Raw genomic sequence first — 16,939 nt, forward strand, 5'->3', positions numbered from 1 at the left:
GGAGTTTTCCCTAGCCACCGTGCTTCTACACCTGCATTGCTTGCTGTTTGGGGTTTTAGGCTGGGTTTCTGTACAGCACTTTGAGATATCAGCTGATGGAAGAAGGGCTATATAAATACATTTGATTTGATTTGATATTTTTTGATTCAGACATTTTTTATTTTATTTTTTTGATCTGTGTCAATTCTGTTTTGCTCGCCCAAAGTCATACCTGTAAACCTCTCAAGTTTGTCTCGTCCGCTCGCGGGACACACTTCTGCTTTCTGTACCGCATTTCTGTGCTCTCGACTGGTCTGTGCATTCGCAGCATCATCCTCTGTTCGTGGGATCCTCTGCGCTCTCGTCTCAGTGGACTTTAGAGGCTGATTTGACGCCATACGATGTGACATTGAAAAAAAAATGCTACGGCCTTGTAACTACAAATGAGCATATAATATCTTCCGTAACACCGATGTAGCCAAAGGCCTGGGTTCCAGAGAGTACCGTATGCACACCAGCTGTAGCTGTGAGTGACGGCAGGTAACACAGACACCAAAAACTGGTCGCACACAAGGACTCAATTACAACCAGATTTCAACCAGTTCTGACTGTAAACTGGTTGTAATGACGTCAGTTCACTCAGCTTTGGCACACTGCCCTCTACTGACCTGGAGGAATCCGCATCACTGCCCTCTACTGACCAGGAGGAATCCGCATCACTGCCCTCTACTGCCCTCTACTGACCTCTACTGCCCTCTACTGACTTCCACTGCCCTCTACTGCCCTGGAGGAATCCGCATCACTGCCCTCTACTGCCCTCTACTGACCTGGAGGAATCCCCATCACTGCCTTCTACTGCCCTCCACTGCCCTATACTGCCCTCTACTGCCCTCTACTGCCCTCTACTGCCCTCTACTGCCCTCTACTGACCTGTAGGAATCCTCTGGGGTCGTTGTCTACTGACCTGTAGGAATCCTCTGGAGTCGTTCTCTACTGACCTGTAGGAATCCTCTGGGGTCGTTCTCTACTGACCTGTAGGAATCCTCTGGGGTCGTTCTCTACTGACCTGTAGGAATCCTCTGGGGTCGTTCTCTACTGACCTGTAGGAATCCTCTGGGGTCGTTGTCTACTGACCTGTAGGAATCCTCTGGGGTCGTTCTCTACTGACCTGTAGGAATCCTCTGGGGTCGTTCTCTACTGACCTGTAGGAATCCTCTGGAGTCGTTCTCTACTGACCTGTAGGAATCCTCTGGGGTCGTTCTCTACTGACCTGTAGGAATCCTCTGGGGTCGTTCTCTACTGACCTGTAGGAATCCTCTGGGGTCGTTCTCTACTGACCTGTAGGAATCCTCTGGAGTCGTTCTCTACTGACCTGTAGGAATCCTCTGGGGTCGTTCTCTACTGACCTGTAGGAATCCTCTGGGGTCGTTCTCTACTGACCTGTAGGAATCCTCTGGGGTCGTTCTCTACTGACCTGTAGGAATCCTCTGGGGTCGTTCTCTACTGACCTGTAGGAATCCTCTGGGGTCGTTCTCTACTGACCTGGAGGAATCCTCTGGGGTCGTTCTCTACTGACCTGTAGGAATCCTCTGGGGTCGTTCTCTACTGACCTGTAGGAATCCGCTGGGGTCGTTCTCTACTGACCTGTAGGAATCCTCTGGGGTCGTTCTCTACTGACCTGGAGGAATCCTCTGGGGTCGTTCTCTACTGACCTGTAGGAATCCTCTGGGGTCGTTCTCTACTGACCTGTAGGAATCCTCTGGGGTCGTTCTCTACTGACCTGTAGGAATCCTCTGGGGTCGTTCTCTACTGACCTGTAGGAATCCTCTGGGGTCGTTCTCTACTGACCTGTAGGAATCCGCTGGGGTCGTTCTCTTTGATGACCTCCAGACAATACTCCATCAGGCCTGTCGTCTGACGCAGCTTCACCGTACAGTGAGATATCTGATCTCTCACCACCTGGGAGAGAGAGGGTTCGAAGAAGGGAGAGAGAAGTCAATGACATAAACACAGTACTGTAAAGACAGCCCTGTAGCCCGTACAGTGAGATCTCTGATTCCTCACCACCTGGGAGAGAGAAAAGAGAAGGAGAGGAGAGAAAAAGTGGCATCGATAACAAAATGGTAATTAGTGAAGAGAGGACCAGAGGAGGAGACCATCTTAAGGCCACTTTATGCCTCGCAGTTTGAAACGTTAACCTAATGAGTCCCTAATGTTAACCTAATGTTAATCTAATGTTAATCTAATGTTAACCCAATGTTAATCTAACGTTAACCTAACGTTAACCTAATGTTAACCTAATGTTAACCTACTGTCTGGAAATGGAAATGGAAACAGCAGATGATAGGATCATTAGCTTATAACATACATTCAGTGCACAGTTTATTAGGTACACCACCCCTTTCACGACAATGGATCGCTCCTACCGACAGTGAGTCACGTGGCCGTGGCATGCTATATAAATCAGGCAGACAGGCATCGAGGCATTCAGTTACTGTTCCATTGAATGTTAGAACGGGTAAAACGAGTGACCTTAGCTAAATTTGAGCGTGGTATGATCGTCTGTGCCAGGTATGTCGGATCGAGTATCACAGAAACGGCCGCTGTCACGTTCCTGACCTGTTTTCTGTTATTTTGTATGTGATAGTCGGTCAGGGCGTGAGTTTGGGTGGGCAGTCTATGTTATGTGTTTCGTGTTGGTTAATGGGTGACCTGATATGGTTCTCAATTAGAGGCAGGTGTTTTTCATTTCCTCTGATTGAGAGCCATATTAAGGTAGTAGGTGTTTTCACATTGTTTGTTGTGGGTGGTTGTTTCCTGTATCTGTGTTTGTTGCACCATACGGGACTGTATCGTTCGTTCGTTTGTTTGTAGTCAGTACTGGTTCGTTCGTTCTTCGTTACGTGTAAGTTCGTAGTCCAGGTCTGTCTACTTCGTTTGTTGTTTTGTATTGTTGTTCAAGAGTTTTTCCGTCTTCGTCTGTTCCTTGTAATAAATAATATGTATAACTCCAACGCTGCATTTTGGTCTAATCCTTGCTACTCCTCTTCGGATGAAGAGAAGGAGGAAGCCCGTTACAGCCGCTCTCCTGGGATTTTCACGCACAACAGAGTCGAGGGTTTTACAGAGAATGGTGCTACAAACATCCAGTCAGTGGCAGTCCTGGGGCTGAAAACAGCTTGTTGATGAGAGAGGTCGAAGGAGAACGGCAAGAAACGTGCCACAAACAGACCAATAACAGCGCAGTACAACAGTAGTGTGCAGAACGGCTTCTCGGAACGCACGACTCGTCGGTCCTGGTCACCGATGGACTATTGCAGCAGACGACCACCCCGGGTTCCTATCAGCTAAAAACAAGAAGAAGAGGCTCCAGTGGGCAGGCGATCACCCCGGGTTCCTATCAGCTAAAAACAAGAAGAAGTGGCTCCAGTGGACAGGCGATCACCCCGGGTTCCTATCAGCTAAAAACAAGAAGAAGAGTCTCCAGTGGGCAGGCGATCACCCCGGGTTCCTATCAGCTAAAAACAAGAAGAAGAGGCTCCAGTGGGCAGGCGATCACCCCGGGTTCCTATCAGCTAAAAACAAGAAGAAGAGGCTCCAGTGGGCAGGCGATCACCCCGGGTTCCTATCAGCTAAAAACAAGAAGAAGAGTCTCCAGTGGGCAGGCGATCACCCTGGGTTCCTATCAGCTAAAAACAAGAAGAAGAGGCTCCAGTGGGCAGGCGATCACCCCGGGTTCCTATCAGCTAAAAACAAGAAGAAGAGGCTCCAGTGGGCAGGCGATCACCCCGGGTTCCTATCAGCTAAAAACAAGAAGAAGAGGCTCCAGTGGGCAGGCGACCACCAACACTGGACAACTGAGGAGTGGAAAAACATTGCCTGGTCCGACAAATCCCAGTTCCTGTTGCGTCATGCTGATGGCTGAGTCAGGATTTGGCCTAAGCAGCATGAGTCCATGGCCCCATTCTACCTGGTGTCAACAGTACAGGCTGGTGGAGGTGCTGTACTGGTGAGGGGAATGTTTTCCTGGCAGACGTTAGGTCCCCTTGACACCAATTGAGTAACGATTGAACGCTATGAATGCCAGAATTCAGGCTGTTCTGGAGACAAAGCGGGGTCCAACCCTGTACTAGATGAGTGTGTACCTAATAAAATGGTCACTGAGTGTACGGACAACCTCAACCACCAAGTTCAATGCCAGATACTTTTCTCACCAAAGGGTCTGAGTGGCTCTTGGAGGTGCCAATGTGATAATGAAGATGGTTTGACTAAGACTACCATGACAATTACATTGTCTATGCTAAATGTGTATGAATTGTAAACAAAAGAAAGAATAGGTAGGCTAAAATAAATACATTTTATTCAATTTTTAAAAACGTTTTTTATTTGACTAGGCAAGTAAGTTAAGAACAAATTCTTATTTTACAATGACGGACAACGGGGAAAGGCAAAGCAGAGATGACACACAAAATACTTTTCATTTCACCCATACAACAAAATAGCCTATAGAAGTATGTTTACAATATCATAAACAATATTTTATGTCATTCATACGGTTGAAGGGGGCACTTTTGTCATGACGACAAGGTGAAGGTGTTCTCTACTCAAATGGCACAACAGAATAATTTAGATTGACCAAAGCACATCATATAACAACCATGTTGTATAACTGAAGGAGTCTCTTGTCATATCTGGAAAAGGTCAAAGTAGAGGTAGAATCTGTTGCTGCAGCACCATTGCTCATCTTCACAGGGGGAATCCAGTTGACATGGGTGTCTTGATTTAGCTCAGCTGGTGAACCTACCCTACATAAACAAATGAGAATCGCACCTGATGTTAGAATATCACTTCTTCAGGTCACCTATAGCACCAGGACTCTAAATTCATTCAGGTGTTTTAGTGTCATATAAAGATTAATGCTATTGTTGGGCTGGAAAAACCAATAGTCAACACAGGAGGCTGTCCTATCCCATTGAGGCCTTTGTCCTATGCTACATTGCTACATTGTCCATACATTTTTGAGGGTATTTTATTAGGATCCCAATTAGCTATTGTGAAAGCAGCAGCTACTCTTCCTGGGGTTCCACACAAAACATGAAACATGACATAATACAGAACATTAATAGACAATAACAGCTCAAGGACATAACTTTTTCCCACCTCTTATCAATAAAGTCCTCAACAAATTGTCATTGGGTTAGGGTTAGCTAAAACGCCAACAAACAAAAAAACATTCGACGTTAATTTGGATCCTTTCTAGCTATGACCCCTTTTCATAGTTCTAGATTACATGGGTGCGTTCCTGACAAAGTCGTTGTTATTGATCTGTTGACAGTGTCAGCAGAGTAGGCCTAGGCTATCAGCGTATTAAAAAAATATTCTGATAATGTCTCCATTCGTATGAAGTGTAGTAGAATTGCATGACATATTTATCAAAGGCCACAATGTTTCCCATGCAAAGAAACGTCTGTGATATAACCTAAAGGCCTCTGCCACTATGCGCTCGTTAATAGTGTGCTCGTTAATAGTGCGCTCATTAATAGTGCGCTCATTAATAGTATGCTCATTAATAGTGCGCTCGTTAATAGTGTGCTCACTAATAGTTTGCTCGTTAATAGTTTGCTCGTTAATAGTTTGCTCGTTAATAGTGTGCTCATTAATAGTGTGCTCGTTAATAGTTTGCTCGTTAATAGTGCGCTCATTAATAGTGTGCTCGTTAATAGTGTGCTCGTTAATAGTGCGCTCATTAATAGTGCGCTCGTTAATAGTGCGCTCGTTAACAGTTTGCTCGTTAATAGTGTGCTCATTAATAGTGCGCTCGTTAGTGTGCTCATTAATAGTTTGCTCGTTAATAGTGTGCTCATTAATAGTGTGCTCGTTAATAGTGCGCTCGTTAATAGTGTGCTCATTAATAGTTTGCTTGTTAAGTGTGCTCATAGTGCGCTCATTAATAGTGCGCTTGTAACACATCCGTTACACGCTCATTAATAGTGCGCTCATTAATAGTGCGCCCGTTAATAGTGCGCTCATTAATAGTGCGCCCGTTAATAGTGCGCTCATTAATAGTACACTCGTTAATAGTGCGCTCATTAATAGTGTGCTCATTAATAGTACGCTCGTTAAGTGTGCTCATTAATAGTGTGCTCATTAATAGTGCGCTCATTAATAGTATGCTCGTTAATGGTGTGCTCATTAATAGTGCGCTCATTAATAGTGTGCTCATTAATAGTGTGCTCACCAATAGTGCGCTCATTAATAGTATGCTCATTAATAGTACGTTCGTCAATAGTGTGCTCATTAATAGTGCGCTTATTGATAGTGCGCTCATTAATAGTACGCTCATTAATAGTGCGCTCATTAATAGTACGCTCGTTAATAGTGTGCTCATTAATAGTGAGCTCATTAATAGTGCGCTCATTAATAGTACGCTCGTTAATAGTGCGCTCATGCGCTCGTTAATAGTGCGCTCATTAATAGTCTAAATTATGACAATGCAATTTACATTTGGAATAGTAGGTTTACATTAGTATTCAAGTTGTGACGCTCGTCGGAAGGATGAGACCAAGGTGCAGCGTGGTACGTGTTCATGCTTCTTTATTAAATACGAACACCAAACAAAACAAAAAAAAGAACAACGAACGTCACGTTTCATAGGCTACGCAGAGCTAATAAAAAAACAACATCCCATAACCTAAAGTGGCAAAACAGGCTGCCTAAGTATGATTCCCAATCAGAGACAACGATAGACAGCTGTCCCTGATTGAGAACCATACCCGGCCAAAACATAGAATCACAAATCATAGAAATAAAGAACATAGAATGCCCACCCAAATCACACCCTGACCAAACCAAATAGAGACATAAAAAGGCTCTAAGGTCAGGGCGTGACACAAATGCGATGATGATAGATGCATGCAATCCTTTGGTATAAACTTAACTCAGGCAACACATGCTAATAGCTAGACTACAAGCTATCTAGCTAGCTAATGTTGGCTAACTTAGTGTTGTTGTTAACACCTGGTTAGCATAAGAGCTAAACTAAACCTGGTTAACATAAGAGCTAAACTAAACCTGGTTAGCATAAGAGCTAAACTAAACCTGGTTAGCATAAGAGCTAAACTAAACCTGGTTAGCATAAGAGCTAAACTAAACCTGGTTAGCATAAGAGCTAAACTAAACCTGGTTAGCATAAGAGCTAAACTAAACCTGGTTAGCATAAGAACTAAACCTGGTTAGCATAAGAACTAAACCTGGTTAGCATAAGAGCTAATCTAAACCTGGTTAGCATAACAACTAAACTCGACATCGATCAGACTTACCAGTGACAGTCAATAAGGTTTCTTCGCTTTTCTGACATTTCTTGAGTCTTATCTTCTTGAGGTTTTATGATTGCGGGTAATCTGTCATTTTTTATTTATTTTTTAAATCCTGTCGTCTCCTGCCTTGTTAGAACAGCCAAATACTCCACAGAAATTAATTGGACCGTGGTGATGAATCAGCTCGTTTTAGCCACTGGTATCATGCAGCTTGAGTTAGTCACACTGTTGTCTAAATAATTGGTACGGTGGTCTTCCAACATGGGGGCGTCGTATGTCAACTGGCAACCCTCTATACTCATAGAATTAGGAATTAGAATACTAGAATGGTCATGAACCTTCTTACGATGGGATAAAGGTCAGCCATTTTGGTCAGGGAGTTGGTCAACCGTGGTCAGCCAGTGCAGTGATGAGATATTATGTAAAATAATGAATTTGAAGACTTTATCTACACTGTATGTGTGTTAGCTAGCCTGTCGGTTTTATAGGAATGATTCTATACATGTTTTTCCATTAACTGCCAATATGCCAACATTCCACTGAAACAACACAGTCCAGCCACCTCAATCCACTGGTTGACATCAGTTGATGACAGGACAGACCAGCTGTAAATGCTACAGGTACTGATACTGTATCATATGATAGGACTCAAAGCTTTCCAAGACAATAAAAACTGAGACATGTATGGTCTGTTTATATATGTGACCCGTTTCAGGAAACTAGGCTTATGTCGCACATCACTACTTCACAGGAGAGGCATTTGAACGGTTTTTATTTTATTTAAAAATACATATTTTTTTATATAATTTTTTGGAGAGGGTGGGGTCAAAAATGCCTTCTGGATGGTCTCCCGAGTGGCGCAGTGGTCTATGGCACTACATCGCATACCCTTGTAAAACTGACCATCCTACCAATCCTCGACTTCGGTGATGTCATTTACAAAATAGCCTCCAAAACCCTACTCAATAAATTGGATGCAGTCTATCACAGTGCCATCCGTTTTGTCACCAAAGCCTCATATACTACCCACCACTGCGACCTGTACGCTCTCGTTGGCTGGCCCTCGCTTCACACTCGTCGCCAAACCCACTGGCTCCAGGTCATCTACAAGACCCTGCTAGGTAAAGTCCCCCCTTATCTCAGCTCGCTGGTCACCATAGCAACGCCCACCCGTAGCACGCGATCCAGCAGGTATATCTCTCTGGTCACCCCCAAAACCAATTCTTCCTTTGGCCACCTCTCCTTCCAGTTCTCTGCTGCCAATGACTGGAACGAACTACAAAAATCTCTGAAACTGGAAACACTTATCTCCCTCACTAGCTTTAAGCACCAGCTGTCAGAGCAGCTCATAGATTACTGCACCTGTACATAGCCCATCTATAATTTAGCCCAAACAACTACCTCTTTACCTACTGTATTTATTTATTTTGCTCCTTTGCACCCCATTATTTCTATCTCTACTTTGCACCTTCTTCTACTGCAAACCAACCATTCCAGTGTTTTTTTACTTGCTATATTGTATTTACTTCACCACCATGGCCTTTTTATATTTTTATTTATTTATATATATATTTTGTTTGCCTTCACCTCCCTTATCTCACCTCACTTGCTCATATTGTATATAGACTTATTTTTCACTGTATTATTGACTGTATGTTTGTTTTACTCCATGTGTAACTATGTGTTGTTGTATGTGTCGAACTGCTCTGCTTTATCTTGGCCAGGTCGCAATTGTAAATGAGAACGTGTTCTCAATTTGCCTACCTGGTTAAATAAAGGTGAAATAAAAATAAATAAAAAATAAATAGTTGTGCCACTAGAGATTCTGGGTTCGAGTCCAGACCGGGAGACCCAAGGGGCGGCGCACAATTGGCCCAGCGTCGTTCGGGTTAAGGGAGGGTTTGGCCGGCAGAGATGTCCTTGTTCCATCGTGCACTAGCGACTCCTGTGGCGGGGAGGGCGCAGTGCACGCTGACACGGTCACCAGGTGTACTGTGTTTTCTCTGACACATTGGTGCAGCTGGCTTCTGGGTTAAGTGGGCGTTGTGTTATTAAGAAGCAGCGCGGCTTGGTTGGGTCGTGTTTCGGTGGACGCATGGCTCTCGACCTTCGCCTCTCCCGAGTCCGTACGGGAGTTGAAGCGAAGAGACAAGACTAACTACCAATTGGATACCACGAAATTGGGGAGAAAAAGGAGTAAAAACATGTGACCTTTCATGTGCCTTAATATCAAATGTGTATGCCATCTGTAAATATGAATACAATTGTTAAATAACAAGCCTAGTAGGTAAAATAAAACTCCTAATGATCATTTTCAGTGTCATTCAATAGATTTTCACCACCAACAAACGACTCTTTTCAAGAGCTGCCTTTAAAATACATTCAAATATAAAGCCTGCAGAGATCAAATGGGGATTAAATGCATTAATGATATCCATTTTGTCAGTAATAGGGCCAGAGTCTAAATTAATTTATTGGGGGAGAGAAGAAGAGACACAACACTTCAGTGACGTAACAGCTTTCCACATTTTTTGCTGGGTTCCCTGTACATTCAGATAGTGTATTAACATAATAATCTGATTTTGCTTTTTTTAAACTAGTTTTTACACACATTTCTCAAATCGCCTGAAAGACTGGGCCTGTCTGGGCCTGAGTCTGTGAATCTAGCTTTGGCCCTGGCAGCATCTCTGTTGTGTACGATGTCAGATAGCTTTGGACTGAACCAACGACAAGGCCTATTTTTAATTCTCCGTTTTTTAACGGGAGCATATTTATCTACAATACAATTGAAAACATTTGAGAAGTGTTTCAGAGACAACTCTGGGTCAAGTCTAGATGCAATACAATCAAAGTCATCAAAATAAAGGTCACAAAAAAAGGCCTGTTCATTGAAATGTTTAAATTTCTCTTGTTGATAAAACGAGGTGTGGATCTAGGCATGGGACAGCGGTCACTAATATCCAAAAACAATTACCCCACTCCCAGCATGTTTGTCAATCAAAGTCGATTTATTTTTGGCACTTTAAGTTTGGACGAGTAGGCTTTGTAATCAGCTGGGTCAAAATTTAGATTAGTACAAAAATCCTTTAAAACACAGTCAGCATCCTGCATTCCCCATGCAAGATTAAAATTTCCAGCGATCAACACCTCTGGGTGTCGTAAAGATGGCAATTAAAATCAGTGAGTTTGTTTAGTACACACTTCTTGGCGGAGGGTGGGCGATAGATTCCTATAACTGTTGTTCTTGAGTTTGAGTTTGAACTGAAGACTTAAACCCAACAATTCAAACCGTTTCGGACTGGAGGTTGCCTTTAACAGAGACACAGAAAGAAGATTCCTTGTGTTAATAGCAACACCACCACCTTTGCCTTTCCTATCAGCCCTGAACACATTGCAACCATCCATAGAAACCTCAGGTTTCAGATGGAATAAAAACATCAGGGATGAGAGACCCAGATATTGACATGATCAATTTTAGGTAATAAACTACGACTGTTATAAGATGTAAAACATTTCAAACCTTTTCTGCATTTAAAATCACACAGTTTCAATACAAGGCAGATTACTTTGAAATTTCAGAACAACAGGAGACTCAAATATTGGATTATACCTATTAGGAGAATAATACAAAGTAGAAATAGCAATTACATTTCTCCGGTGAACACCATTATGTCACCACTTTCAGATACAACATGTTGAACTCTCATAGAGACTAAAGAAGAGTTGGCGAAAAATGACTTACATGTAATGATAATATTGTCCTCACATCTATTTAGTTGAGCAAGAACCTTTCCAATATATGATGACAACAGCCGGGAGCCATTTTCACCCAGGTGAATTCAGTCTTCCACAAAGTAGCCAGGCCTATTCCAGAAGGAGTCAAAATTTGTCGTCGAAGGACATTGGACACTGGTGAAGAGACCAAAGCCAGCTAAAACTCTCAGTCCCACAACGGCGAGGAGATGGAATTGGGCCAGAGACAATTATATGTTCTGCTAATTTCTGAGCATTCTCCAAGAGTATCTTAGCTTTACAGATTTCACACGCATAATATCATTAGACCCAATATGCAACATAACTGTTTTCAGATCAGGAATCTGTTTCTTGATGGTGGGCATGACTTCTGACAAATCTAATACCCTAGCTCCAGGAAAACAAAGTGTACGGGTAATTCGGACTTCCACCAATCTAACCATGGAGCTTCCAAAAATAATGGTTGATGGCTGTTATTCATTTCGAGCCAGAGCCCTCAGCCCAACCTTAACCCCATCAGGGGCTCCTCTAACTCGCCCCCCCCCCACAAATGACAGGAATAGCAGAGCCCACCGTAGACCCGGTGAAGCAGAGCCCACCTTAGACCCCGGCGATACCATCATAACGTTACGGAAGGAACCTCCGGCTCTCCACGAGAAGATGGGACATCAGGCTCCAGAGCAGCAAAGTTTTTCGATGTCGGCATCGTGAATGTCCCATTCGATGTCCCATTCATGAATCCCGTGACTGCAGAGGGCTCAGAAAGTGGAGGACGCCGCCATCGACTTCCGCGATGAACGGCGTGACGTGTCTCCCTGTCCGGCTAGTCAGGTCCAGGAGAGGATCATCCTGCGATTCAGCTACAAAGGTCCCGCCAACGCCATTCTCCGTCGGTGAGCGATCACTTCCGAGCAGCAGCCATTCCACCAAAGATAGCCTGCCTGAAGGTGAGACTCCCATCAGCTCAGCGCGATGCACGACCCTCGAAGTAGAGGAAAACGAAAATCGCAGGTCTTGGCTTTCCCAGTAGCCTCAGCTATTTTCTTCTCTGTAGCCCTCCGTGAGCAGGCAATTGTCGCCCTGAAGGTCAGGGTGTTCGACTTCATCCGGGGACAGGGCGAGGTATATACAACACCTGCAGCATTGATAGCGTAACGAGTTCTCCACTTTATCAATACAACGCAGGAAGATCGAGACGAACACTTCTTGTACTGATGTTGCTTCCAGAGGCAGTTTGAAGCTCGGTGAATCAAATAAACCTCCAAAACACTATATTTTCTCTCTCACAAACACTCCAGCCACCTGCTGCTCATCCACTTCGTGACAGTTCAGTGGGAAAACGTTGTGATAGACTACTTTCTGGAAGATGACCGTGCCGTGCTTACTCTCTCGGACTCTGAAAATGAATCAAGACAATGAGATAATCCCTGATTTACGTAAAAACATTTCCTTTGAACCAGACATTGTAGAGTCTTCTGATGACAATGGTGGGGGGAGAAACGGTGTCGTTGTCACAGAAGAAGTTGACGTGAGTTTTGAAATCAGTGGAAGCAGAGAGATGATCGCCAAATGCAGAAAGAGTCCGAAAAGAGAACACAGAAAGAAGGCTGTTGTATAAAACACACATTTGGTCAGAAAGTCGTTTTCATTGCAAGTTAAAACGTACTGTTAACTAGCTAGATAACGTTAGCTGGCTGGCTCACTAGCTAACATGTATGATCTGTGTATAGCTAACGTTAGCTGGCTGGCTCACTAGCTAACGTTACATATATGATCTGTGTATAGCTAACGTTAGCTGGCTGGCTCACTAGCTAACGTTACATGTATGATCTGTGTATAGCTAACGTTAGCTGGCTGGCTCAATGGCTAACGTTACATGTATGATCTGTGTATAGATAACGTTAGCTGGAAAGCTCGCTAGCTAACGTTACATGTATGATCTGTGTATAGCTAACGTTAGCTGGCAAGCTCGCTAGCTAACGTTACGTGTATGATCTGTGTAGGAGCTCTAGAAAGGGGCCCCGAGTTGGAATTCCGAGTTGGATGACCGTTCAAATAGATTTTTCCCTGTTTGAGTTCCCAGCTGATTTGAACGCGGGATTAGAGTTGGGATAATGGTTCATTATTTAGCTAGCTAGCTACATGTCTAAACAAAAAGACTCCACTATGCAAGTAACCATTTCACTGTACCGTTTACACCTTCTGGATCCTGCGCATGTGTCAAATAAACTTAGATTGTATTTGATATAGTGTGTGTTTACCAGAGACAGTACTGTGAAGAACAACATGACCTGCACCAAAGTCAGATTAGGATAAAGGCCAAGGACCAGATAAAGTCCATTTTTACTACTACGTTTTGCTACTACTTTCATCACTTTTAGTCTTGAAACCTTTGGTTGTTTAATACACAGTGAATCCTTAAAGAGATGGGTGGGGCTAAAGCTTTAGAGGGTGTGAACGATGCTGAATGGGTGTAAACAAAGAAGAGCTCTCCAGCAGGTGTACCAAAACATTCACGGGCCATTTTCTCAAAAGTGGGGTTTATACAAGTTTATCAACTTTCAAACCAGAATGACTTTCTCATTGTTCCTCAACTGCAGTGTATGATATACCATTTCTAGCTCTGAGTCTCTAATGTTGTAAAAAATATAATTTCAAATGTTGCTACATATATATTAGGTGGTGGGGCACATATATTTTATGTGAGGCTATTTATACAGAAAATTGGTCTTAAACCAGTATTATCATCAACTGTATTTATAATTATATGACACTATTTTAGGTTGACAATAATTCTATTTTATATTTCTAATGTATCACATGCCTTACTTTTCTCCAGTTGAAGTAAAATCAGGACTATCCCTCTACTGCCATTCATTCCAATTAGACTGGTTTGGATTTCTCCCTGACCAAGATGGCTGCCATTCATTCCAATTAGACTGGTTTGGATTTCTCCCTGACCAAGATGGCTGCCATTTTCACCTCATTCTGGAACTTTGAGGGATTATGACATAGTAATTGAATATGATCTCTATGGGTATACTGCTATGTAATCACCACACGCACATGAACACCCAAACGCACTGTGTCAGAGTCTGGATCCATCCACTCCCCTGCAGAGGCCTGGTACTGCTCCAAGAGGTGCTTCTCTTCTCACTGCTGACAACCGGCTTCCTGTTTAACAGACACACTTTAACATCCTCCCCCTCTCATCTCTCTTCCTCCCCCCCACTTCTCACCCCTCCATCTTCCCCCCACCCCACTACTCACCCCTCCCTCTTCCCCCCACCCCACTACTCACCCCTCCCTCTTCCCACCCACCCCCCTCCCTTACTCACCCCTCCCTCTTCCCACCCACCCCCCTCCCCTACTCACCCCTCCCTCTTCCCACCCACCCCCCTCCCCTACTCACCCCTCCCTCTTCCCACCCACCCCCCTCCCCTACTCACCCCTCCCTCTTCCCCCACCCCCACTACTCACCCCTCCCTCTTCCCCCCACCCCACTACTCAGCCCAACCCCACTACTCACCCCTCCCTCTTCCCCCCACCCCACTACTCAGCCCTCCCTCCCCCCCACCCCACTACTCAACCCTCCCTCTTCCCCCCACCCCACTACTCACCCCTCCCTCTTCCCCCCACCCCACTACTCAACCCTCCCTCTTCCCCCCACCCCACTACTCAGCCCTCCCTCCCCCCCACCCCACTACTCAACCCTCCCTCTTCCCCCCACCCCACTACTCACCCCTCCCTCTTCCCCCCACCCCACTACTCAACCCTCCCTCTTCCCCCCACCCCACTACTCACCCCTCCCTCTTCCCACCCACCCCCCTCCCCTACTCACCCCTCCCTCTTCCCCCCACCCCACTACTCACCCCTCCCTCTTCCCACCCACCCACCTCCCTTACTCACCCCTCCCTCTTCGCACCCGCCCCCCTCCCCTACTCACCCCTCCCTCTCCCCCCCACCCCACTACTCACCCCTCCCTCTTCCCCCCACCCCACTACTCACCCCTCCCTCTTCCCCCACCCCCACTACTCACCCCTCCCTCTTCCCCCACTACTCACCCCTCCCTCTTCCCCCACCCCCACTACTCACCCCTCCCTCTTCCCCCACCCCCACTACTCACCCCTCCCTCTTCCCCCCACCCCACTACTCAGCCCTCCCCCCCCCACCCCACTACTCACCCCTCCCTCTTCCCACCCACCCCCCTCCCCTACTCACCCCTCCCTCTCCCCCCCACCCCACTACTCACCCCTCCCTCTTCCCCCCACCCCACTACTCACCCCTCCCTCTTCCCCCCTCCCCCCTATTCACCCCTCCCTCCCCCCACCCCACTACTCAGCCCCCCCCCACCCCACTACTCACCCCTCCCTCTTCCCACCCACCCCCCTCCCCTACTCAGCCCTCCCTCTTCCCCCCACCCCATTACTCAGCCCTCCCTCTTCCCCCCACCCACTACTCAGCCCTCCCTCTTCCCCCCTCCCCCTATTCACCCCTCCCTCTTCCCCCCACCCCAATACTCAGCCCTCCCTCCCCCCACCACCCTACTCACCCCTCCCTCTTCCCCCCAACCCACTACTCAGCCCCCCCCCTCCCCTACTCACCCCTCCCTCTTCCCCCCACCCCACTACTCACCCCTCCCTCTTCCCACCCACCCCCCTCCCCTACTCACCCCTTCCTCTTCCCCCCACCCCAATACTCAGCCCTCCCTCTTCTCCCCCCCTACTCAGCCCTCCCTCCTCAGACCTCCCTCTTCCCCCCACCCCACTACTCATCCCCCCCACCCCCTACTTAACAGCTTTCTGTTTTCTCTCTCTCTGTTGTAATTGCTATGTCACTGCTGCAGTACCCAGTGGGCAGTGCAGTCTGTTTACCAATAAAGATAGTCTACTCATCATGACATTGCTTTTTCTTTTCAACGTATTGATTAACACTCAGAAGGTGTATAACATTGGAAAATGAATCTCCATTTCCAGTTCTGTGGGTTTTCTGTAATCCCGTCCAGCTACTCTCTGGCTGCGTCCCGCCATCCGGCTACTCTCTGGCTGCGTCCCGCCATCCGGCTACTCTCTGGCTGCGTCCCGCCATCCGGCTACTCTCTGGCTGCGTCCCGCCATCCGGCTACTCTCTGGCTGCGTCCCGCCATCCGGCTACTCTCTGGCTGCGTCCCGCCATCCGGCTACTCTCTGGCTGCGTCCCGCCATCCGGCTACTCTCTGGCTGCGTCCCGCCATCCGGCTACTCTCTGGCTGCGTCCCGCCATCCGGCTACTCTCTGGCTGCGTCCCGCCATCCTGCTACTCTCTGGCTGCGTCCCGCCATCCTGCTACTCTCTGCCTGCGTCCCAAATTGCACCCTATTCCCTATATAGGGCACTACACCACACTATATAGGGCACTACACTAGGGAATAGGGTGTCATTTGTGACTCAGCCTCCGTCTTTCCCAGATGACTATGATAATTTCTATCCATCAGACATCCGGCTGGAAGGACCAATGAAAGGACACTGAGCCCATTCCCTCTGTAACACTGGGTAAGAGGAGAGAGGGAACGACTAGTAGCCTAGTGTTGATGGCCACAGGGGAGGAGGAGAAGGAGTAGGGGAGGGGTGGGAAAAGAGGAGAAGAGAAGGACGGGAGGAGAGGAGATGAGTGGAGGAGGAGGGAGGAGAGGAGAAGAGTGGAGGAGGAGGGAGGAGAGGAAGAGGAGAAGAGTGGAGGAGGAGGGAGGAGAGGAGAAGAGTGGAGAAGGAGGGGGGACCCCCAGTGCCAGTAAAAACTGCCTATTTTCTCTCTGCCTGTCTCCATCTTTAATGACAGTCTTTAACAAACCCCCATCTATCCTGATGGAATGACAAGAGAAAGAGAGAGTGAAAAGGAGAGAGAGCGATAGA

At 46.4% G+C, this 16,939-nt stretch overlaps 1 protein-coding gene across 1 annotated transcript in view; it reads right to left on the minus strand.

Annotated features, from left to right (window-relative positions):
• trim9 (tripartite motif containing 9) overlaps positions 1-16,939 on the minus strand; it is a gene marked incomplete at its 5' end in the record, with an annotated part of 101,625 nt that overhangs the window by 78,350 nt on the left and 6,336 nt on the right. Inside the window, one exon of the mRNA XM_055862534.1 lies at positions 1,828-1,938. Coding sequence (XP_055718509.1) covers positions 1,828-1,938 — 111 coding nt within the window. The remainder of the gene's footprint in view (positions 1-1,827; positions 1,939-16,939) is intronic.

Source organism: Salvelinus fontinalis, chromosome 15 (genome assembly GCF_029448725.1).
Source record: "Salvelinus fontinalis isolate EN_2023a chromosome 15, ASM2944872v1, whole genome shotgun sequence".
In the NCBI taxonomy this organism is placed as follows: domain Eukaryota; kingdom Metazoa; phylum Chordata; class Actinopteri; order Salmoniformes; family Salmonidae; genus Salvelinus; species Salvelinus fontinalis.